The sequence below is a fragment of the Bos javanicus genome, chromosome 10, assembly GCF_032452875.1.
Source record: "Bos javanicus breed banteng chromosome 10, ARS-OSU_banteng_1.0, whole genome shotgun sequence".
NCBI lineage: Eukaryota > Metazoa > Chordata > Mammalia > Artiodactyla > Bovidae > Bos > Bos javanicus.
The window spans coordinates 45,993,467-46,020,155 of NC_083877.1; the positions used below are offsets into that span (position 1 = coordinate 45,993,467).

Sequence of the window (26,689 nt, forward strand, 5' to 3'; positions counted from 1 at the left end):
ACCCCTCTCCCAATGCCACTACTTTCTATAATACAGAAGTTACTAACACTGAACATTTGCCATTACTAATAGATCACATACATACTTGTACTCAGAGCAAGAGGACCCCTTTTCCCTCAAATATACCCCTCAGGAACAGGAAACCCCCGTATATTAGATCCTTTGCAAGATTTCTCATCATATGGGGATCTCTCTAAATTATGTTACGTTGAACAACATCCTTCATCAAAGATAGTTTAAGATTTTTTTTTTTAGATGTTCACATTTGGGGAAAATGAGGTAAACAAATTTAACACATACTTAGTCATCACTGGTAGAGAGGTGATTTCACAAACACTTAAACAATGTAATTCCCTTGTAGATATCAAAAATGTGTACAGCACTGTAAGAACAATAAGACACCAACTGTCCTAATGTTACTTAACCTATGTGTGCCTCAGCTTCATCAAATGTAAAACAGGAGTAACATCCATCTACCTTAGAAGCCTGGTGATGAGGAAATGAGAATATACATACAATGCTTTTTTAGACAAGTGCTTACCAAAAAGCAAGCCCTCTGAGTAAGCATCTTTGATCTGAGTAGCAGGGTCGCACCTGCCTTCTGCTGTCTTCTCTTCCCTAAGTATACACCTTGGACGTGCACCTCGCTCTGTGGCAGGCGCGCGGCGTGCCACGGTTTGGATGGTAACAGCTGACAAGGTGCACCAGTGACAGAATGATTAGCAAGCACTTATGTACTTAGGTGCCAGGCTCCATTCTAAATACTTTCCATGTGCTAAACTAATCCTCACAACAACTCTGAGGTAGAGAAGATCATCCCCATTTTACAGGCAAGGAAGCTGAGGTTCAAAGGCTAAATAACTTGGCCCAAGTTCACACAGCTGGCCTGACCTGAGCACCTTCTCTGAACACTATGCTCCTCTTAACAATATAGTATTGATGGGTATATACTTAAGTAAAAAATATTTAAAATCCCAAATGGCTCCAGGTTTCACTGCAACCACAGGAACCCACATAAAACTGTCAACAGAACAAATAAAGATAAATCAGAATATAAAAAAATGAAATTAAATTATTAATGGTACTGAGGTTATTTTATTGTGTGCTTTCATTAATAGCACTATAGTGAACACAAATGTTAACTTTTGCACACTTATGCAGTTATCTGAGCCAGTATATTGCTCTTTTTTACTAACAGTAATTTGAGGCGGTTTCTGTCACTTGCAGTCAATAGTATTCCTAACACACTGAACCATACTTTGAGTTGCTCCAAATGAAACCTACTGCAATGATGAGACAGAAAAAACCTACCCAAGCAAACCTATTATTTTAAAAGTTCTGCTTCCTTTTCTTTGAAAGGGCTTCCTTCTGTACTGCTAAAAGAAATACACTGTAGCTTTTTAAGTTGTTCATAAGATACATGACTTTAGTATTACAAATGATATACCCCCAAAAAATCTACTGAAAATAAAGGGTTTATGATTGATCCTTTCATACTGATATTCACATAATCTGCTGCCTTTAATTAAAATGGAAACTGCTTTATTAAAAAGCAGTACATTTAAACTCAATGTACTTCTTCCTTTACAATTTCTTCCTCTGAAAAAAAGATACTAGTCTTGGCTATTTTAAAACAAGATTCACAAGTTATTTCAAAATCACTTCTATCATAACTGCACACCAGGAAAAGTGTAAATATTAGCTACTTGGACAGGCTGTTATGCTGAGAAGGTCCTTTATACTTAGACTAATAATTTTCTATATATTAAAAATAACCCACCTGCTATTTATTTCTACCATCCTTGCCCCCACCTTCAGTAGGGATTGATGTGTTTATACGAATAAACACAAATATAGGAGACCTTTTTTGTTGATTTTTTTTTTTTTTTTGGCAGTTTTAGCAAGTCTCATCCTTAGATCCTGAAATGCATCCTCCATGAATTTAAGGAAATATAAAGAAGCCTGAGTTTTTAATATCTCAGAGGGGAACAGCTACCCACTCCAATATTCTAGCCTGGAGAATTCCATGGACTGTATAGTCCACAGGGTCACAAAGAGTCGGACACGACTGAGCAGCTTTCACTTTTATGTTCCTAACTCACTGCTGCTGCTAAGTCACTTCAGTCGTGTCTGACTCTGTGCGACCCCATAGACGGCAGCCCACCAGGCTCCCCCGTCCCTGGGATTCTCCAGGCAAGAACACTGGAGTGGGTGGCCATTTCCTTCTCCTAATGAAACTTAAAATTTACTATTATTTAAAATATCATTAAAAGATATGGATTAATACTGAAAACTCAGGAGTTACTAAAAGAACAACCGGTGACTATCTCAAAACGTGATACCCGCTCACTTCACATGGACTGGCCTTCTTGGAGCCCAGCTCAGTGTCCTTTGTGTATGAGTATACCGTCACATAAAATACAAAGCGGAATTTGTTCTTTAATACTAAGTTTGAGTTGATGCTAGCAGCAGGGCCATTTCTACAAGATCACAGTTCCTTCCCCCTCTATACTTGTTTCTAACTTGAACATAGCTACTAGGACCTTGAGGACCAAACATTTTAAGAAGTATGGCCATTCATAATAATTGCCCTTCTCTGATTCAATCAGATTAACTATGAGACTACCGATTTATGGACTGCCAGGCAATAATACTACAGCAACCCTATATATTATTTTCTTCCATTCTTTGGGGAATTTATCTTATAAAGTCCATTTCCTGCATAGATAAGTATAAAGTTTTTCCCAAAATTTGAACACAAGGAGACAAATAACCAAAATCCAAGCGGAAATAAAAGTCGATTATGTCTCCCTTAGCAAAATAAACATTCTGATCTCAATGTATATTTGGGAGTATTAGTACTTGGGAAAGCAACCCAAAAGGTTGTTTTGTTCATATTGAGAGGCAAAAAACCCCCCAAATTCAGAAAAGTTATCACTGCCTCAGTGTGATTAAAGAACAGGTTAAAAATATAAAATTATTTTTGGAAAAGTTAAGTCCAAAATGAAGCTGTAGGAAAATACACATTCAAAATATTTTAAGCCTTCATGACTAGTGAACAAAGGGAAATGAAATCTTACATGCAACATTTGTTACTTGCAGACAGAGTAGAATTCTCTTGCAGAATTGATGAGCGGGAAATACCGTTGAAACCACCCTGGAGTTCCAAGTGCAGGTGGTCTAGCAGGTAGCGCATGAACTCATGGGCATCCTGCTGCTGATAGCCCCTTGAAGCAAACAGAGACAGTCACTGAGTGGCTCTGCCTCCCCGGGCAGACACGCTGGAGGCTGAAGTGACAGGAGGGCCGCAACGCTGCGCTCAGGACACAGGGAGGCTCCCTCATCCCTCATCCTCACTTCCTTCTTGTCTTACACATAACATTTACCTTCAAGACAGAATTCCACTTCTTAAAAGTAACTCTGGAAACATGGACTAGTAGAGCTAATTGGACTTACTGTGATCTCAACTGACCTCACCTAAGGGGAACACTGAGAGGCAAAAAGGGGGTTGTGTGACCCGCCTGAAGCCCTACAGCAGGACAGTAACAGAGATGGGACCACAACCCTGTCTCCTGGACGGACTGTGAAGCTCCTCGTTTCCCACACAGCCTCTCTAGGAGATGCTCACATGTTAAAACATCACATCATACCTGCACCAGAAAACTAGGTCTAAAGTTTTATTAAAGTTTAAGAAATAAAATCTTCAGATTAAAAGATACTAATTTTCAAACACTGGCTGAAAGGAAGAAAAATTTTACCTAAAGAGCTAAAGATGTCTAACATTCTATGCTTACATCCTAATCTCTGATTCAAAGGACATTTTTTTAAACAAATAAAATTTTCAAAATGCATTGACACATATACAATTATGCTCTAGCCTAAAACCTGAATAAGTATAGCCACATATTCTGAGGTTATTTCTTATCCTCTATTCAGTCAGGAAATTGCATGGAATTCTTATGCTAATACAGATCAATGACAAGTGCAGAGTAATGAAATCTGACAAAATAAAGCTGGTACAGCTAGAAGGGTTAGAGGTTTATGTAGATAAGTCAGCAGTGATGTCTAAAGTACATTTATAAAATTATGGATAGGAAAGACTTCTGCCTACATTTTTTACCAGCATGGAAGGTTCTCTTTAATCTCTGCCCTAAGTGACAAGTTTTCTGGCCTGGTCTGGAGTCAAAATTTTCACTGCCCTTCTAGGCAGTGGTTCCACAAACAAAATTTCTTTTAACCAGATTTTCCCCCTTTTCCTAAAATTTCTCCTGGAAATAATCTGCCTAATCAATGGAATTTACATCAAAAGTCAGTATTTCACTGTAACTTTTTCTAAACTAGTAACTAAATAGTAATACATATATTGTTCAAGTATTTAAGACTCTTATGAATAAAATGTTAAACTTAAGTTAAAAGTAAAACTATTCAAAGTTGGTAGTTCCTTTATATATATCTAAGGAGATACGTTAAACCCTTTCAATATACATCTTTTTCATGACTCAAAGATAAGATCAGTATCTCAGGTCATATCTGAAATTCTATCCTATATAAAAACATTTTATTCTCTGACCAAAATAACCTAATATCTAATCATCATTTTCTAAAATGGATCATTAAAACCTTTATCTTGTAGTTATGTCAATTTGCATTTTCATCAAACACATATCCATCCCTTAAAATAATCTGCCTAATGTACATTAATGAACATTTCCAACCACACCATGATTCTCTTTCCTTTTATCAAAACACATTATTTTCTACTGTTTCCTTTACCATTAGAAATACATTTGGTGACCTATATGACATCATGGAACACTCATTGTTTCATAAAAGTAAATTATAGGCATCTGTTACAATTTGTGATCTTTACCCAGAGAATGAAAAGTCCGTATTTCTTCTAGGACTTTTTTTTTTATTCTAACTTAAGAGACATTTACAATTCCATTTCTAAACATTTAAATAAAGCCTTTCATTGACTTATCTGAAGAATGGCAGCTCCAGTTTTATCACTGTTCCTTATCCTCACTTGTTTGTGACCTTACATAAAGATTACCTCTTTCTCTTTAATGTCTATAGAAAATCTGTATCATAAAGATAAATCATCTTAGCACACTGCAAACATAAAAAGCCTAGACGATCGTAAGGCCTCCATTCTGAATGAGGGGTGCTGCTGAGGCACAACACACAGGAACACAGAGCAACTGTCTCTTCATCTTAAGAACAAAGAAAGGTTCCAATGAAGAAAATGTTGCTTTGTGCCTGCTGAAGTGAAAAGCAGATATTCCAAATGAAACGGACATCAGGTAATACAGGCACACACAAGCACTTGTGCAAGGCTCCAACATGCACAACTGTGACACATGCCTAGCATTATTGACCATTCGCTGTTCAGTAAGGACCACTGCATTACGTGTAAAATGGCAAAGACCAGCACGGAGCAGGATATGCCTCTACGGAATCAAATTTTATCACTCTGCAACAAGCTTTTTCTGAAATATCTAGGACACGTAAGAGCTTTAGGTTCTGTTCATATTTAAAATAAACTACAATTTTGCCCAAATTATCTGCAAAACCAAAAGCAGTTACAATTAACTATTCCTACCCAGTGTAAGGCATTAATCAAGGCTGAGTTTCTTCGAGACAAAAATACTAGAAAATGAAAAATAATAATGTTTTTGTTTACAAACAAAAAACCCATACAATAGATAAATTCCTAATTAGAATTAATACAGGTGTACCTCGTTTTACTGCACTTTGCTTTATTGTGCTTTGCAGGCACTGTGGTTTTTACAAGTCGAAGGTCTGTGGCAACCCTGCTTTGGGCAAGTCTGTTGGGGCCATTTTCCAACATTTGTTCACTCTGTCTCTTTCACATTTTGGTAATTCCTGTAATGCTTTAAATCTTTCCATTATTATTATTGTATGCGTTACTGTGATCAATGGTCAGTGATCTCTGATGTTACTCTGGCCATTGTTTTAGGCGCCACAACCATGTAAGGCAGCAAACTTAGTAAATGCTGTGTGTGTTCTGACTGCTCCACCGACAGGCTGCTCCTGCCTTTCTCCCTCCCTCCCGCCTCGCTATTCCCTGAGATACAATGATATTCAAATTAGGATAAATAACAACCCTTAATGGCCTCTAAGTGTTTAACTGACAGAAGAGTTGCAAGTCTCTCATTTTAAATCAAAAGCTAAAAGGATTAAGCTTAGTGAGGAAGATATGTCAAAAGTCAAGAGAGGCCAAAAGCTAGGCCTCTTGCACCAGTTAGACAGGTTGTGAAAGCAAAGGAAAAGTTCTTGAAGGAACTTAAAAGTGCTGCCCCAGTGAAGACACCATTACTTTAAAAAGTGAGACCCTATTGCCGATACAGAGATTGCTGGACAGAAGCTCAAACCAGCCACAACAGTTCCTTCAGCCAAAGCCTAATTTAGAGCAAAGCCTTAATAACTCTCCTCCATTCCAGGAAGGCTGAGAGAGGTGAGGAAGCTGCAGGAGAAAAGCCTGAAGCTAGCAGAGGTTGGTAAGCGAGGTTTAAAGAAAGAATCCATCTCCCTAACATAAATGTGCAAGGTGAAGCAGCAACTGCTGACGTAGAACCTGCAGCAAGATATCCAGATCTTGCTAAGACCAATAGTTAAGGTGGCTACACTAACCAACAGATTTTCAATGCTGACAAAACAGCTTTATACTGGAAGATGATGTCATCTCGGATTTTCACGGCAAGAGAGGAGAAGTCAACGTCTGGCTTCAAAGGACAGAGTGACTCTCTTGTTAGGGGCTAATGCAGCTGGAGACTTGAAGTTGAAGCCAGTGCTCATTTACCATTCTGAAAATCCTAAAGCCATTAAGAATAATACTCAGTCTACTCTGCTCTATAAATGGAGCCACAAAGCCTGGATGTAGCACATCTGTTTACAACATTGTTTACTGAATATTTTAAGCCCACTGTTGACACTTACTGCTCAGAAAAGATTTCTTTCAAAATATTACTGCTCAAGGACCACACACCTGTGATGTGTTGCCCATGAGCTCTGATGGAGACATACAATGAGATGAAAGTTGTTTTCAAGGGATCAAACTCTCTGGATATTGACATCTATTAACCAAGGAAAATGGGCTTTCTAAACTATAAAAAATTTTACTTTGGGATTATAACTACAATAAAAACATAATTCAAGACTCACTTCATTTCCACTTTGGCATGTTGTAAGAATGTTACCCTGTATACATAATAGGTAGTGGTGGTTTAGTCACTAAGTCATGTTCATTCAACTCTTCTGTGACCTCATAGATTACAGCCTGCCAAGCTTCTCTGTCCATGGGATTTTCCAGGTAAGCATCCTGAAGTCAGTTGCCATTTCCTCCTCCAGGGGATCTTCCTGACCCAGGGATCAAACCAGGTCTCCTACACTGCAGGAGGATTCTTTACCGACTGAGCCACCAAAGAAGCCCTATACACATAATAGGAGTAACAATTATAAGAAGAAAACCCTACCTCACAGCCTTACACCTGGGCATTGGGCAGTGACCCTGCACTAAAACTTTATCCGTGATACAATCTCAAGATCTAGGTCTAACCAAGAGAAAATTATTCTTTGAGAAACCCACTCCAGTATTCTTGCCTGAAAAATCCCATGGACAGAGGAGCCTGGTAGGCTACAATCCTTGAGGTCACAGAGAGTAAGACACAACTTGGTGACTGAACGACAACACGAAAGTGGGGAACAATCTGAATTATTACAGAACAAAGAGAAAGCCCTGCTAAGAACACAGAGACATCTTATTCTGCCCAGTCGCTCAGTCATTAGAGAGATCTAAGAGGCCATGTTTTACAGGAATCACTCCAGCAACGCCATCCAAATTTCTCAACCTGGTCAGCTTTTCCAGTTCTTTTCTTTCATCGGTAGGAATAACAGAATGTGTAAAATTAAGTAGCTAAAAACTAACTCATGCTCACAGCTAGAACGAATACACTGGTAGAAGTAATGGGCAGATTTAGATGAAAAGCAGAATCAAATGAGGGAACTGAGTCACCATGCAGTCCAAGCAGAAGAGTACAGAGACAGCTGGCAGGCCTCACTTGGGCATGCGGACAAGTTACTACAAGTCTACTGTGAACACATCTGTCACTGACCAGCGCCATAAAGACCTGGGTTCTCATTCTGGTCCTAACACCTACTAGATGTGTAACACTGAACTGCTCTCTGTCGAAGTTTCATCGTCTTTAAAATGAAGCTAACACTTCCTGTGGATAATAACTGCAGCCATGAAATTAGAAGACCCTTGCTCCTTGAAAAGAAAGCTATGACAAACCTAGACAGAGTATTAAAAAAGCAAAGATATCACTTTGCCGACAAAGGTCCAAATAATCAAAGCTATGATTTTTCCAGTAGTCATGGAGGGATGTGAGAGTCAGCCCATTAAGAAGGCTGAGGGCTAAAGAATTGATGCTTTTGAACTGTGGTGTTGGAGAAGACTCTTGAGAGTCCCTTGGACAGCAAGAAGATCAAACCAGTAATTCTTAAAGGAAATCAGCCCTGAATACTCATTGGAAGGACTGATGCTGAAGCTTCAATACTTTGGCCACCTGATACGAACAGCCAATTTACTGGAAAAAGACTCAGATGCTAGGAAAGATTGAAGGCAAAAAAGGAGAAGAGAGTGGCAGAGGATGAGATGGTTAGGTAGCCAATTGAATCATGGCTAGTCCATTGAATCAAGTCCATTACCGATTCAATGGACATGAACTTGGGCAAAGTTCATGGGAGATAGCGAAGGGCAGGGAGGCCTGGCGTGCTGCAGTTTAAGGGGATGCAGAGAGTTGGACATGATTTAGCGACTGAACAACAGCAACGCTTCCTAACTTGATGGGAATCTGTTGTGTTTCTTAATGAAAATCAGATACAAAATACCCAAAGTGCTTGGCACATAACAGATATTCAACAAATGGAAGCACTTTTTATCTGGTAACAAAACACAAGGATTAAATCCCTATCAAGAGTCCAACTAGGTCAGTTCAGGCGCTCAGTCGTGTCTGACTCTTTGCAACCCCATGGCATGCCAGGCTTCCCTGTCCATCACCAACTCCTGGAGCTTACTCAAACTCATGTCCCATTGAGTTGGTGATGCCATCCAACCATCTCATCCTCTGTCGTCCCCCTCTCCTCTGTCGTCCCCCTCTCCTCCTGCCTTCAGTCTTTCCCAGCATCAGGGTTTTTCCAATGAGTCAGTTCTTCACATCAGGTGGCCAAAGTATTGGAGCTTCGGCTTCGGCTTCAGCATCAGTCCTTCCAATGAATTCGGGACTGATTTCCTTTAGGATGGACTGGTTGGATCTCCTTGCAGTCCAAGGGGCTCCTGAGTCTTCTTCAACAGCACAGTTCAAAAGCATCAATTCTTCAGCTCTCAGCTTTCTTTATGGTCCAACTCTCATATCCATATATGACTACTGGAAAAACCACAGCCTTGAATAGACAGACCTTTGTTGGCAAAGTAATGTCTCTGCTTTTTAATATGCTATCTAGGTTAGTCATAGCTTTTCTTCCAACAAGCATCTTTTAATTTCATGGCTGCAGTCACCACCTGCAGTGATTCTGGAGCCCAAGAAAATAAAATTGTCTAACTAGGTGATTGATAGAAATTTCTACCAGTGATTAGCAATAACTTAATCATTTCTACCTTTCCTATTTAGAGTCAGATAATTCTAAAATTCTTACAAGATATTCCTTCCTAAGAAGAGATTAAATAACATGAAATATAAAAGAAATTTCCTTCAAAACAAAGACCAGGGTTAACAATAGTCAATTACATCCGATCCTCAAGGCCACACTCTTCAGGAAGGCAACAAATTACAGTCCTATTACCCTTCAGACACTTCTCCACACTACCCATAGATCTGAACCACTCTGAGACAATCAAGGAAGATATATTGCTAAGGTTTACTACACCATGCTGGCTTTAAAAAAGGAGAGAAGCATATATTAGATGCCAGAATCATGACTAGTAAGAACCATGATGTGCTTCAGAAAGATCAAATCAGCAGAAGGTGGCAAAGGCTGTTGTCAAACACCTGCAGTGCTTCAAATGTGCCGCTTGCTACAGGGCTGATGAGCCTAGGAGAAGAGGGGCTTTTCTGACAGCAGGGCATTTCCCTCTCAAGCGAGACTAGATAAACAACATGGAAAACTCAGTGACTCTGCAGCCATGTAAAGAGATGATCTGTTCATTTTGTTACTGTCTGAAAAATGAATCTTATGGACTTAACTACAGTCTGGAATACAGTACCATGGTTTTCTACTGATTACATTTGGATTTTTTTTTTTTTAGCTCAAATAAGACAGTATATGATGGTAATTACTGTTTATAAGATTTTAAAAGAATCAAGGAAATTTTGTCCAGTATGTTTTTCTAGAGCAATAAGTTATTTATAAGGTTTTTGTTTTTATAACAACAAAATGCCCTGCTTTCTGTTAAAGACATTTCTAAGGTCTATTATTTAAACACATTGTCTAGTAGGATATATCCAACTTATCTTCCCCTTAAAAAACAAAACAGTCTTCATTACTGAGAATACCACTTGTTGGAAACTGTTTCAGGAACAATGTAAAGACTAATATTAATGTTTTAAATATCCTTCATTAAATCTTACTTACCTAAAATTGGGCATAATCTTCCAAACAACATAAAATAAGGACTCCGGGCTAAATGCAGTCTGGCTACCTTGCCATAAAGCACAGAGTGTCTTCCTAAACTCTTCCACCAAAGACCTAGACGAGAAGAAGGGATGATGAGACCCTGCAGCATTCGCGAGAGGCTGGTGTTTTAGTACACAATGCTGAACTGTCTAAACAAATAAAATATGAAAACATAAAAAATTTGGTCTCTTCTGAACTAAATCTGACAGTTAACAACATCTCAAAAACCCAGAGAAAAAGCGGTAACTACTTGACAGAACTAGTTTTTAATTATATGGTGACCTCTTGAGTAGGCCATCATACGTGTACCATCATATTTGTAAAACAAAGCAATGGATAAGTTACAGACCGAATTACTTACTGATGCATATTTTAAAGCATGTAAACAGGTTAAGAATCTCTTGTCCACCTGGCCCTCACTAGGAGCACTTCTCAGACTTGTTCGGGACTGTCTGCTCATCTCTGCTGCAGAGAGTTAATCTGATCGCAGAGCTTCAAAACTCACGTCTGTCCTAGTGACTCTCAAATCCAAATCTGAAATCCACATTTTTCGCACGACTGCTTTTATCCGGGTGTTTCCAGGTCCCAGCAGGAACTTCCTACGGGGCATCCTCTGTCTCTTCTCACCCAGCGTGTCCTAAACCTGCTCCCTGCACTCTCCCTACGGCTGCCCGGGCTCCACTCACTCCTCCCACAGGAATACAACTGCCACCTTTTTCTTGGCACATGAGTGCATGGAATAAAAAATTCTGAGTGTGTCCAACTTCTGACAAATCCCCTTAAAGAGAAAGAGTGGTCCTTCTTCGCTCCTCCTTTCTGCCTTCCAGCTAGAATGAGGTTGAACGGTGGCTCCCCAGCAGCACTGCAGACAATGTAGGCGAAAGCCACACCCAGGGCTGGTGGACAGGGCATCAGGTGAGCCCAATGAGTCCAAGAAACGAAGCTAGATGGGCAAGCTCCAACTTTTACATAAGAAAATAAACCAGGGGTGCTTAAGTCACCATTAGTTTCGGGTTTCTATGCACAAAGGTAATCTTAAACACCTTCTCAACTGCAATGACTATGTGGCATACAGCTACCATCCTCATAGACACCTGGTTGATACCACAGAGAATCTCACCACCTTCTTTCTCAACCCCTGTTACCCAACAGGTTCCTGAGATAAAAATTATGTTTTCTACTTCCTAGTACCTAAATCCTCATCCTGTGCTTGAGGAACTCCATCTTAAGAGTCTTGTGAGAGTCCAAGGCTGCCTCCCACTATGGAAGCTGAAAACACGAAATACTTGCTCCTCAGCTCTCGCCCCACTCCCTCCCACAGGTACATGGCCTTGGTATGCCTATTTGAAGCAGGAATTAGAAAAGAGCTGTGACAGTGCCAAGTCATTTCAGGTGGCAACGAGCAGCTTCAGGAGCATGGGGGCAGGTGCGGGGGAGATGGGGGGAGCCATAGTAGCAGCTTCTACCCAGCACCAACTCCAGCAGTGCTGGCAGTGGGAAAACTTGGGCGGGGCATGGCCAGTGGTCCTAATAAGGACAACTTTATGGATGCCTGGACTCTAGACCTGATTTTCCACCCATCTGGTAATGGTAAGTTCACCAAAGACCTTCAATAAATTCCTTTTCTGCATAAAATGGCCAGAGGCAATTTCTGTAATTTGTAACTAAACCCTAAATCCCACTAATGCATCAAGTACTACTAATTCTTCCCTTTTGTGCACATGTATTTTTTTCTCTTCATCTCATTGCTATTCCCTCTAACCAATTACTATCAAGTGTGAAGCCTCCTTGAAGGCAGGCATGTTCTAGCTCATTCTGCACGCTGCTGCCGAAGCAGACTCTTAGGACTGCACTCCTCGTGACATCATGCCCTCCCTGCGCCAATGCCTGGCTTCACTGCATGTTCTACCGTGCACACCATTTGAACACAGTCTATGCTATTCTCCCTCAGCCAGGCAGAGAACAGTGTCAGACTGTAAGTACTAGATTATGCGTGGCTTTTCAGAATGTGTGGGGATGGGGTGTATGGGAGCAGGGATGGGCAGACAGGGAAAACATTACATTGTTATAGCCTCATTTCAGTAACCTTAAGATGCCTCTTACAACCATGATAAGATGACACACCTTCAGAACCCCAAGAGAACATGGTTTGAATTTGAATACATATTGTTTTGGTTCTCAATAATCACTTGTCACTTCCTCCTCCCACATCAACTAACAAGTGACTGTACTGCCCCATAATGAATTTGATAACTGCAAATTAATTATTCAAGACAGGTTTACCTAACCCTATCACATAAATTAATTCACAAAGACTAATGACATTCATGCTGCTCTGTAACTAGAACTGTGCTTCATTCACAGACATCAATTTTAGAATGCCCCAATCCACAGACTCCAAAAGTAGAGTGCTGAATTTATCCTGCCTGCTAGGTAAATAGAAATAAACGAATTCTGACAATTACTAAGATTGCCAGATAAATACTGAAACACAACTGTTACGAGTTTCTTTTTAAATGCACGTGCCTATTTACTCACATAACACAATGGAAATCACCAGTAAGAGTCATTTGTTCTGTGGCTCAAAGCCAGAAAGGACATATTCTGAGACTCACACGTTGTTTTCCCCCTGGCTCCTGGTGTGGTACGTTCGCCGTCCTGCTGTCTTCCCATTCCGTAATTCCACAGCAGGCAGTTCTTTGAAATAACAGCAAAACTGCTCAATGTTACTATTTTAAAAGGAAGGAAAGAAAATAATTTTTTAAATGTCCTAGGACCTGTAAAGAAAGTACTATGAGACTCACATATGGATTCTGAAAATGTGATCTATTTCTCATTAAAGTGGTATTCAATGGAATCTCTTACATCATGTTTCTTTATTAAGATTCCTCTTTTGTTCCCAGAAAACAATACAAGTAAGTGACTTTGCAAAAATAAAGAACAACCTTAAAGCAAACTCTCTGTTCCCCAAATCCTCAATCCCCCTTCCCATTCAGAGATTATCACCCTTTCTTTCTTTTCAGGGCTTTTGTTTCCAGGTGTTCAATAATTTCCTCCAGCAGAAGCAAACTATGAGAGCAACCATATTGTTTGAATATACTATACAGAGTAACAAGGAGAATTCAGTAGCAACTAGAATTTCTTATTCAAGTAAGAAAAGCTGAGAGCCAGTCCCTTTAAGGAGAGAGCACATGTGGCTTCTGGCCCTGGGAAAATAATTTATTCTGGTCTTTGACACCACATTAGAATCTGAAAGTACACAACTTTCTAAATAATCTCTTCTAGATAACTTAGGTCAGCCTTGTTGCCTGTTTTATTTTTCACTGCTCATCCTACACATTGAGGATCCTCTAAACATCTGATCTAATGACCATACTTAAGACTCAACTAATGACTGAACTGAGTTCTCTGAACAAGGTTCCTTACAGCCCAGGGGTCCGTGAACTGTGGCCCACAGGACAAATCTGGCCCTGGACCAGTGAGCTTTTCCATTTTTAAAGTGAGTTTTGTATTTTTAAAGAGTTGTGTAAAAGGGAGGGAAGTACTGAAAGGAGGAGGAAAATATGTGGAGGGCCTGGATGTGGCATGCAAAAATTAAAAATATTTATTTAATCTGGCCTTTTTCAGAAGTTTGCTGGCCTGTGGTCAAGCCTATTTAAGAAGTGACAGGAACTAAATAATAACTGCTAACAGTTATTTACTGCCAAGCACTGCTCTAAGCACTTTATGTAAATTATACACTATCTTCCCAGCTACTCTGTGAGGCAGACTATTATCCCCATTTCACTGATGAGAAAACCAAGGCACCGGGAACTGAGGTAACTTTTCCCCAGGTTACCAGGCTAGAGTCAGGGCCAGAGACAGAACCTGAACGTGGAGCCTTTGCTCTTAAGCATTCCACCAGAACTAACATTAGATAGTTGAGGTCTGACTGTAACATTACCTGAGCGACTGAAGGATGGCGTTCATGAAACACGTGTTCCCCAAATTCCGAAGGCCCGTGGCACAAATGGCAGTGGTGCTGCCCTGGAAAACGGAACGGGAGGCGCCCTCAGTGATGCCGAGAGAAGGCCAACTGTTTCAGACATCAAAGGGCAAAGGCCTGTATTTGAAACTCTAGCATCAAGCCAGGTTGGAATCAATCCTTTTCAGTCCAATGAATATTTCAAATTCTCTTTCTACTCTCTGTGTAAGTGTCTGGATATTTTTAGAAGGCTGTTTCTGATCCTAGGACTGTTCTAAATGGAAACTTAATAGGAAATCAGCTTTAATAAGTACTATGGAGTACATGATGTAAAAACCAGGAAGGTCCTTAAAAGAAATAAGTTTAAGACTTCATGCCTTTATTATTGTTGTTATTTAGTGACTAAGTCGTGTCTGACTCTTTTGTGAACCCATGGACTGTAGACTACCAGGATCCTCTATCCATGGGATTCTCCAGGCAAGAATATTGGAGTGGGTTGCCATTTCCTTCTTCAGGAATTGTTCCTGACCCAGGAATCAAACCCGAACGTCCTGTATTAGCAGGTGTATTCTTTACCACTGAGCCACTTGGGAAGCCCTCACACCTTCAGAAGACTACTAAAGCTACTACAAAGTGGAAAAAATATAACTAAGGAACAAAACTTACCATAACTTCAGACCCACAGAATCTGCAGTAGGGACCTTTACCGGAAGGAAGCAAGGATCTCTGAGACCCTATGCAAAAGGGTAACAAGGTACGCGAGGAGGCCTTGAGAACAAATGCTCACTAAGGCACTGGAGCATGGTGGTAATCCTGATGGAAGGCAGGCACTGACAGACTCGCCGAGGCATTAGTCACATCGAGAGTCGTCAGTACCAGTGGCAAACACTTTGTGAAATATTCCAAATACAAGACATACGTTTAGAAAAGTTCATAAGGGGGTAACACTAATGTTAAGAGTTGTAATCAGTGACTAGACCTCAACCAATTCTTGTATTTGAATAAATTTTAATTACTTACATTTACTTTTAGTAACTTGCTGTTCAGTGATGAGTTTTCCAAAAGTTTTCTTTTCCTATGCCTGTCAGCTGTGAAAGCTGAGCTATTAAAACACAAACAGACAGACAATCAAAAAGACATTCCTACATACACACCACCCGCAGGACAGACAGCAAAGGTGGCCATGCTAAGCTTTGAGGGTACAGCCCTGGCTGACTGAGTAGCCAGGCCAGGGAGGGACCCATGAGGCCGCTGTGGCCCACCAGTACTTCAAGTACCAAGGAGTTCCACTTCCCCTGGAAATGCCCACTGCTCCTCCAGCAGGGTGGGACTAGAATCTGCCACCTCTGGGCACTTCCCAGAGAAGCTGGCCAGGTAGATGTGGTCTCTGAGACGGTCCCTCTCCTCCACCACTCTGTCTACCGATGGTGAATCTCCAAACAAGAGAATACACACACCACAGAAAAAAGGGAAACCCTGGTCCGACATGATTATTCTGACATTTAACATCAACTCTCAAATACTCTATTTCTTTCTTAATTTTGGTAAAGGTATCCTCTTTTGTTCATATGTTGTAACAGATGATCACATAATCTGAGACTGTAGAATGATAAATACATTAGAGGCACACAGGCATACACCAAGTCCTTTGATTAACCTATGCTATGAAGCATGTTGTAAAACAGATCCTAAACAGCATAAATTCTGAATTAAAATTATTTAAAATTTTCACAATGAAAGACAGATTTTATTTGAAATTTATCAGAAAGTAATTCCCATCTTCAAAGGGTCACTTTAAAATGATGTATCAGGGAACTAATCCAAAGGAAGTACAAGTTACTATTATTAAACAACACAGACTTTTAAGTCTACCAACCCTTTTCCATCTTCCAAAATTATCAGGTTAATCCAAAGAAAATATGTGATTGTTTTTCTTTCCAGAATTTCCACATGAACTGCCTTGAGAGCAATAGATCTAGTGTCAGTCAGCTGCTTCACATCTAAAAATATTCTTAGGAAAAACGTCTTCAGAACTGTACATGCCTCTCATACACTGATGACAAGTAAGAAGCGATCAACCCCACATGGAGTATGAAAGAGAAAGTGCCTTGGAAGTGAAAGTAGCTCAGTCACGTCAGACTCTTTGCGACCCCAAGGACTATACAGCCTGTGGAATTCTACAGGCCGGAATACTGGAGTGGGTAGCCTTTCCCTTCTCCAGGGGATCTTCCCAACCCAGGTCTCCCATGTTGCAGGCAGATTCTTCACCAGCTGAGCCATAAGGCAAGCCCATATGCAGTATAATGTCAAGTTATTCCTTTACAAATTCTGTGAGGAAAGAAGTTGAGTCACAAACACAGTGACAATGCCTATAGCTAACTTTTATTCAACTTATACAAATAAAGCCTTTAGCTTTCTAAAATATGTTATTAAATTTTACCATTGGTGATTCTCATAATGGCAGAATCCTTTAGATCCATGCTATTTAAGCCGCTCACTACATGTGGCTGCTGCTGCTGCTGCTAAGTGGCTTCAGTTGTGTCCGACCCTGTGTGACCCCATAGACAGCAGCCCACCAGGCTCCCCCGTCCCTGGGATTCTCCAGGCAAGAACACTGGAGTGGGTTGCCATTTCCTTCTCCAGTGCATGAAAGTGAAAAGGGAAAGTGAAGTCGCTCAGTCGTGTCTAACTCTTAGCGACCCCATGGACTGCAGCCCACCATGCTCCTCCATCCATGGGATTTTCCAGGCAAGAGTACTGGAGTGGGGTGCCATTGCCTTCTCCGACATGTGGCTAGTAAATTTAAATTAATTCAACTTAAATAAAACATAGAATCCAGTTCCTCATCATGCTGGCTCATTTTCAAGTGCTCCACAGGCACACATGACCAGTGGCTACACAGTGTGATTATACTAGGTTTCTGGTGCACAGTGCTGCTCTAGAGACACGCTGGACAGCTGATGCATCCGTCTGAGTCTGCATCCAGGCTCAGATGCAGTCATTGATATTCCATTGTAGCTTCCAGCACAGACTCAAGGTTATGTTTGAGAAACATCAAAATAAACTTAGATACTGTTTATCTACACAGAAGAAGGGTTGCAAGGTACATTTTTCAGTGGGGCCAAGGAGAAGTGAAGATAAAGCAGTCTGTGTTACCTTTTACCTAATGAAGTGGTCATTGGAAATAAAAGATTGGAAAGCCGCTTATATAAAAGCATGGAGGTTCTTCAAAGTCTTGTTCACCTTCTGACTTAGTTCTGATGAATCTGTCATTGAGATGACAGTCTTTTCTTAAGAGAAAACTCTAGGTGGCAAGGAGAAATAATTTGGGGGCTACCTCCTTCTATAACAAAGAATCATCAGGTTACTAACATCTTTACAATGATGTCATCACACCAGAGAGTGATGTTACAAAAACTACTGCAGGAATCTCCTACTTCACAGTTAACTGTGACAATTTCAGACTAAACTCCATAGTCTAGATCTGTGTGTCTACAGCTGTGTGGCCTAGACAGGGCTCCTGCTGCTCTGTTCACATTAAGAGAAGGGAGGAAGCACTCTGAAAAAGTGAGGTGCCCCAACAGGACAAGCCAAAACGTCCTTAAATCCAAAGTGTTCTAATTAGTTTAGATTTTAAGGAAATCATTTCCTCCCTTTTCAGCTTTAAATCTATATTTAGTCAGAAACATGCAGAGAGACTTTGGTTAACCACAGCTAGACAGTGTTTAACTTAGAGAACTCAGGTCATTCTCTATCACCACACAATGTAAAAATACCCCACTGGCTTTACATGTAAGTTTGCTAAAGGCCTCCCACTCCTGGCATGTTCTCACAATGCCATTTATAGATCAACTGTCACAATAAATTAGATGGCGCCTTATGATGGGGAGAGTTACACGGATTTCACCTGAGTCAGCAATCATTCCAGGACCCTGCTTCCACCCACTGTACCACCAAAGACACTGCCACTGGGCCTTCTGTTTACTGCTTGGATTTGGGCTCAGTGAATTGTATCTGACTAACCTATTTGGCTTCAGCAAAAAAAAAAACAAAAAACAAAAAACTATTCACAGTAGTTTAATTTCTTTATGATGACAAAGCATTTCACAGCTTCCTATACTTTCAAGTGATAAATACTGGTCCTAACAAAAAAGAAAAAGAAGAAACTAGGATCTTCTGCTATCATATAGATGCAAAGGAAACAATAATATAATTAAACCTATTTTCCCTTAAAATTTATACATAAATTTCAGAGCTTCTAAGAAGACCCCATTAATACATTTGATAAGGATTTTCTAATATTTCAGGTAACCCTATAATGATTTTGGATCATTTTCTGCCCTTCCCTCGCACTAGCAAAACTCTCCTTGAAAATAAACTGAGAAACTTATAAGATGGTGGGTAGTAACTAAAAAACAGGCTCTGGAGCCTTGGACACAGTTTATGGAAAATACTAAATGAAATAAATGCTGAGTTATGACCACTGACAGTTTTCATATACCTAACTCCAAAGTTTATTTTGCTCACATTTCAATCACACTAAAAACATTGAGTGTGATGAGCTTATAGAACTCATCAACAAAAATCCCACTCAGAAATTCTGAAAGACCCCTCAACCCCATTCCACCCCTTCTTCCCCAAGGTCTATTACTTACTTTTCCAAGTTCTGTAAGTGTTCTCTGACTTTCTGTACCAGTCCCAGCTTGGTGTCATTAACCACAAAATCATCACAGCGATAACTGCAAGGAAAATATTAATCAGTGTGTGTAAAGAGCTTGAGGAAACCACAGTAATGAAATCACTAAACCCATGCTGCCAAGATGGTCACGTGGCTCTGTGAGCAGTTACAGTCAGCGGTGAGTTCAAAGAGGACTTAGAATCCACACTGGAATGTTTTTAAGGAGCCTTTTTTAAAAGCCACGTAGGCAATGAACACTACTTTCTTTTCACATTTTTATTCCAAAGCTCTTCAATTCCTCTTTGAAAATGAACTAGGCTGCGACATGTGTTATATTCCTTTTAGCGGTGCATAATACATGGAGAACGAAATACAAAGCACTAATTCTATTCATGTAGCATGAAGCCTAAAGCTTTAATGTGATCGCTCCCAACTCAAATTAATGGGGAGAAGAGATGTAAGAAAAAAGCAAGAAAAAGATAATTAACCTGTAGGGATATTTGAATTAAAAGCTATACATTTTACACGCCAGCCAAGTTCCTCTGTCCATGAAATTTTTCAGGCAAGACTACTGGGAGTGGGTTGCCATTCCCTTCTCCAGGGGATCTTCCTGACCCAGGGACAGAACTTGGGTCTCCTACACTGCAGGCAGATTCTTTACTGTTTGAGCCACCAGAGAAGCCCCTTTTACACATAATTTAATTTAAATAAACTAAATTGAGAAGAATGAATCTTTTCATTCTGCAATGTTAGAAAACAAAAGTATAAAACAGTGGCTACGTTGTACAGTAAACAAACACTTTGATGAAAGATGTTTAAGATGTTCTTTAGAACTGATATTGTGTGTGTGTGTGTGTGTGTGTTAGCAAGTCAATAAGCAAATAATATAAGGAATCAGACATAATAAACTCTAACTTGTACATTAGCACTCAATTTTTTTTTCCTGGAATATGGCCAATTTTAACTGAAACTTACAAGCTAGTACCAAAATATTCTTTTGAACTGCAGCTTCGTACAAAACCACTTATTAAAACTACCAAAGAATAATGACAATCACAATGCCATTCTTCTGAGCAAAATTTTGAATGCCTAGCAATTAGTAAAAATTAGGTCAAATCTAGCACAATCCAAAAATTATTTCCTACATACCTGAAACCAGGCTATTCAAAAATTGTAAAGAGGATGGGGGAAAGTAATTTGTTTAAAAAAATATTACACACGAAAACATGGCTTGTGTCTCTTAGTCACAATTTACACATGTAATTATTTAACAAGCCCCTCCCCCAAAATCTGACTATCTAATGCTGTCAACCAAGAGTCTCTAATATTTTCCAAGCTCCCATGGTCAATCCTTAACATTTCTACTAATAGCAAAAGCTACCATTCACATCCCAGACTGTTTCTCTTTGATCAAAGCCATCAGCAATAGGAGGAAAATAATTCTTCATTGGTTTTATAACAAATGCATAAAGCAATTAAATTCGTGGGAAGTTTCAGTTCCTTGCTTCTTCTCAGCATAAATGTTAAGAGGGTAAGGTCTACTCTATAAATCTGGGATTAGGGCACTTGATTCCTCTGTGAATCCCAGGCATGCACTAGAGCATGAAACTGTATTGTTACCCTAATTCCTGCTCACATTCTCATTCTAGATTGGCATAAACATATACATGCACTTTGGCTAAAAGAATTACCCAGTGTTCAAAACAAAAACAACTCCAAACGCTACTGTTCATCTGGGGAATGAAGTCTAAGAGCAAATTTAGATGACCTTTCACATATTTACATGCTGCTAGTCTATCTAATTGAAAAGTGAACCCCTTAACTTTCACACACACACACACACAAATGGTTGCTTTGTTTAAAGAAACAAATTGCTTTAAATTATATGAAATAACTTTTTTCATATTAAAGTAATTCTTTTTGGTGTGACATGAATTCAGCCTTTAGCATTTGTTAAAGGAACATTTTCATGTGTTGAAACAGATTTATTTATGGCCTTGCTCCATTCTGAACTAATCTGCCTTAACTGGGTCTATTTACTTCATCTCTTTTGAGTGTTCATCATTAAAGTGAGTAAGTTGCTCTAGGCTCTAGAGCTGTGCTATTGTGGCATGGCTATTTTTCTGTTACTTTTCTATGCACTAATGAAGCACTATAAAGTGCTTATTTCAATATTTTATGCAGAAAGCAGAAGTTACAGTGATACCTACATAAACTGTAATTTGTAGTTAAATTGAAATATTTATTTTAATTATAATACAATTAAATTAGTTTTCTGGCTCAAAAACTAAGAATGAAAAAAATTTTTTAACTTCAAATTAAGGCACGCTAATGAGGTAGAATCGAGTGTAATTTTCCTAAGAATGGCAATTATGATTTAACACAGCAGAGCCAAATTAATAAGCTGTGCATAAAAAAGTTTTAAGATAATAGACAATGTTGAGTCATTTTCAGCAAATGCATAGTAATTTAACAAGAAGCTGCCTCTCTACAGTCAAAATATAATCAATGAACTCTGTCACAATGAAATCAGAATGAAATATGTAACAAAATGATTTCTCATTGACTTTAGGGATTTGATCTTACAATTCTGGCAAGCTACAAAACAGCCTGAATTCTTGCTCAAGAAAGAAAACCATTTTTAGATGGAGAGATGAAACATTAATTTATTATTTCAGTTAAGGGAATTATGTTTTAAAATTTGAGAGATCACAAAGGATATTTTACAAAAAGTCAAAGATCTTCAGTTGATTCACCAAAAACTGATTTAACATTTGAAAACTATAAATACTTTTATTTTTAGCTTTAGGTAAGTTTTACGAGAGACAGTGGCCAATGAATACTTAGGGTACATTTTGTCTCAAATGACTTCCAAATTGAAATGTCTACTTGCAACCTTCAGTTCAGTTCAGTCACTCAGTCGTGTCCAACTCTTTGCGACCCCATGAACCGCAGCACGCCAGGCCTCCCTGTCCATCACCAACTCCCGGAGTTTACTCAAACTCATATCAAGTCGGTGATGCCATCCAGCCATCTCATCCTCTGTCGTCCCCTTCTCCTGTCCCCAATCCCTCCCAGCATCAGGGTCTTTTCCAGTGAGTCAACTCTTCGCATGAGGTGACCAAAGTACTGGAGTTTCAGCTTTAGCATCAGTCCTTCCAATGAACACCCAGGATTGATCTCCTTTAGAATGGACTGGTTGGATCTCCTTGCAGTCCAAGGGACTTGCAACAGTCTTCTCCAACACCACAGTTCAAAAGCATCAATTCTTCGGTGCTCAGCTTTCTTCACAGTCCAACTCTCACATCCATACATGACCACTGGAAAAACCATAACCTTGACTAGACGGACCTATGTTGGCAAAGTAATGTCTCTGCTTTTCAATATGCTATCTAGGTTGGTCATACCTTTCCTTCCAAGGAGTAAGTGTCTTTTAATTTCATGGCTGCAATCACCATCTCCAGTGATTTTGGAGCCCAGAAAAATAAAGTCTGACACTGTTTCCATTGTTTCCCCATCTATTTCCAATGAAGGGATGGGACCAGATGCCAGGATCTTTGTTTTCTTAATGTTGAGCTTTAAGCCAACTTTTTCACTCTCCTCTTTCACTTTCATCAAGAGGCTTTTTAGTTCCTCTTCACTTTCTGCCATAAGGGTGGTGTCATCTGCATATCTGAGGTTATTGATATTTCTCCCGGCAATCTTGATTCCAGCTTGTGCTTCTTCCAGTCCAGCGTTTCTCATGATGTACTCTGCATAGAAGTTAAATAAGCAGGGTGACAATATACAGCCTTGATGTACTCCTTTTCCTATTTGGAACCAGTCTGTTTTTCCATGTCCAGTTCTAACTGTTGCTTCCTGACCTGCCTTAAAAGCAATCAAACTCATGTTGCAAATGTTTTTTAATCTTTTACATCTGTCACTTTCAGTTAGATAGGAAAAAGCTACTTTCTATCAACACAAACAAGAACCAGTTATGTGGGATCAAAACTCCAGATTTATTGGAATTAATTCCCTTATTTGATCAACTTCATGTTAACATACTGAAAATATTTGTGCTCTGGACTGTATCATGGGTGCAGTTATTAAAATTGTGCAGTTCCTAAAACTGTTCAGTATACATGTACAAATGCTCTGACTCATCACCAGTGGAACTGTTTTAAGAGACAGAAGATAATGAATTCAATGACTACATGCTCTTTGCCAATATTCACTGCTTGAGTCATGGCAGATTTTACAAAGGTTTACGTTCTGTTAGGTCTAATTCAAGATTTTCTTGAATCAAAAGGAACACCTGCCAATATCCAACATAAGAGAAAACACCACCCCATGACCTACATTTGTTACCTACAGCACAGTGCACGTGAAGGAGCTGAATTTAAAGATCCAAGGAGAGAGGAAAAGCTTGTTTTTGACACAGCTAGACAGGTATGAGAATTTATGTACAAATTTAAACTATTTATACTATAAATTAATAATGGTTTTACACATTTCAACATGAACAAATATGCAAGAGATTTTAAATGCAATAGCATTATGTAAGTTGGCTCTAATAGCTACAAGAAAAACTGAAGAATGCTTTGTTGACATGAATAAATTTAGAGCTGATTTTCAGTTTATATAATGGCCCTTTGAATTTGATATTGATAATACTGAGTTGTTACAAGAGTGAGTGGATTTACCTAACTTAGATACAGTTTTGAAACTGATATGCTTTTGCTTCAGTCAATTATTCTAAAAAAAAAGATGTCGGTCCTGTCAATACACATATCAAGTGTTAAAGAAAATGGGGGTTTTTGGGGGGTACTTTATTGGAAAAAATTTTAATAGTGTTTGGAATCTACATTTTCAATGGCAACTCTTATGACTGAATACAGATCAAGCATTTCTCATGAAAAGTTAGCATCTGAATGGAAATGTGCTATATGTGTAAAATATCACACTGGATTCTGAAGGTTTCATATTTCAAAAAAAGATACAAACCATCTCTAATAATTCTACATGGATTACAACGTTGACATGGTAATACTGGGTTCACCAAAAAGTTCATTCAGGTTTTTCCGTAAGATCTTAGAGGGTCAATATACGCAAGACCTTATGACAAAACCAGAACAAACTTTCTGGCCACCCAACATTTTGGATAACCAGGTTAAATAAAATATACAATTTAAATGAATTTACCTGTTTGTCTTTGCTTTTTTATTATGGCTACTAGAAAATTTTGTATTACATACGTGATGAATTATTTCTCTTGGACAGGACTGCTGGCCTAGAAAATATCTAAGACACTGGCTGCTCTACTATTCTAAAATACTACCATTGTCATAAAGAGGTAAGAAGTATAACTTCAATGAACTAGAAGAAATCAATTGATTTTGGCTGAATTTGGTCTGTCTTAAAAATTTTAGGATTTCACAATTGTCCTTATTTCCAAGAGTAGACTTCAGAAATTCTTACAGTCACTAAGAAGGACATTTATCTCTAGGCTTCTAACTTTCATCCTGTCTGAATTCATCACACTGTACAAGCATCATCTGATGACGACGATGAAAGGAAAGCACCTGCTTCCACAGGTCGAAACTCCCAGGGGCGCCTGGCACGTGGTACAGGGTCAGTAAATGTCGGCTTCCTTCCATTGTGTAACCAGGGCTGCCTTGTAACACACCCTTCTCTAGCTGCCCCCATTCCCTCTGTTTTGATTTCTTCTTCCTCCCTGGCCCAGAGGTCAAAAGAAAGTAAGTAACAAAAGTAGGAAATAAATAAGGATTTAAATGCTATCTGGTGCCTTAGCCTTGAGCTGAGACACTGCTTTCAAACTGGAAACTCTCTCATTAATACTGGCATTAAAAAGTCCCAAGACAAACAGAAGAATTTAAAGTAAACAAGTTCTAGGAATCTCTTCCTGGTTTGCAATTATGTTGACGATATTAGGTCAGAATTATGGTTGCCTCTAACACCTGGAAAAAAATGAGCCACCATTCTTGGTTTTCCCTCCAAGGAGACTACACCAGAATAAGTAGAAAGGAGTACATAACTTGTAGGCTGTGTTCCAGAGCTTCTAGACTGGGCATCAGAAACCTGGAAGGCATGTCCCATTTTGAATAAATATTGTTATAAAATAGGGCTAAATGTCTTAAGGTGAAAATACACCTGGGTCCCAAAATGTAACTGAAATAATATAAAAAGGTGTTCTCTTTTTCTTCTTTCTACTGAGAAACTGGAGCTGAGGTGCAGGTTTTGGCATCTCTTCATTCATATAAATAGGACTTCATGTGTCTAACAAACGAAAGTCAGATCAGATCAGATCAGATCAGTCGCTCAGTCGTGTCCGACTCTTTGCGACCCCATGAATCACAGCACACCAGGCCTCCCTGTCCATCACAAACTCTCGGAGTTCATTCAGACTCACGTCCATCGAGTCAGTGATGCCATCCAGCCATCTCATTCTCTGTCGTCCCCTTCTCCTCCTGCCCCCAATCCCTCCCAGCATCAGAGTCTTTTCCAATAAGTCAACTCTTCGCATGAGGTGGCCAAAGTACTGGAGTTTCAGCTTTAGCATCATTCCTTCCAAAGAACACCCAGGGCTGATCTCCTTTAGAATGGACTGGTTGGATCTCCTTGCAGTCCAAGGGACTCTCAAGAGTCTTCTCCAACACCACAGTTCAAAAGCATCAATTCTTTGATGCTCAGCCTTCTTCATAGTCCAACTCTCACATCCGTACATGACCACAGGAAAAACCATAGCCTTGACTAGACGAACCTTTGTTGGCCAAGTAATGTCTCTGCTTTTGAATATGCTATCTAGGTTGGTCATAACTTTCCTTCCAAGGAGTAAGCGTCTTTTTTTTTTTTTTTAACTTTACAATATTGTATTGGTTTTGCCATATATCGAAATGAATCCGCCACAGGTATACATGTGTTCCCCATCCTGAACCCTCCTCCCTCCTCCCTCCCCATACCATCCCTCTGGGTCGTCCCAGTGCACCAGCCCCAAGCATCCAATATCGTGCATCGCACCTTGACTGGTGACTCGTTTCATATATGATATTATACATATTTCAATGCCATTCTCCCAAATCATCCCACCCTCTTCCTCTCCCACAGAGTCCAAAAGGCTGTTCGTACATCAGTGTCTCTTTTGCTGTCTCGTATACAGGGTTATTGTTACCATCTTTCTAAATTCCATATATATGCATTAGTATACTGTATTGGTGTTTTTCTTTCTGGCTTACTTCACTCTGTATAATAGGCTCCAGTTTCATCCACCTCATTAGAACAGATTCAAATGTATTCTTTTTAATGGCTGAGTAATACTCCATTGTGTATATGTACCACAGCTTTCTTATCCATTC

General features: G+C 39.5%; 1 protein-coding gene across 5 annotated transcripts in view; it reads right to left on the reverse strand.

The window, feature by feature from the left end:
• The window catches only part of USP3 (ubiquitin specific peptidase 3), a 102,130-nt gene that overhangs the window by 34,374 nt on the left and 41,067 nt on the right, over positions 1-26,689 (reverse strand). For all 5 annotated transcript variants that reach the window (XM_061431053.1, XM_061431056.1, XM_061431052.1 and 2 more), the window contains 6 exons: positions 19,315-19,398; positions 15,680-15,761; positions 14,639-14,721; positions 13,311-13,424; positions 10,654-10,767; positions 3,081-3,227 (listed from right to left, as the gene is read on the reverse strand). In XM_061431053.1, the coding sequence (XP_061287037.1) occupies positions 3,081-3,227; positions 10,654-10,767; positions 13,311-13,424; positions 14,639-14,721; positions 15,680-15,761; positions 19,315-19,398 (624 nt within the window). The remainder of the gene's footprint in view (positions 1-3,080; positions 3,228-10,653; positions 10,768-13,310; positions 13,425-14,638; positions 14,722-15,679; positions 15,762-19,314; positions 19,399-26,689) is intronic.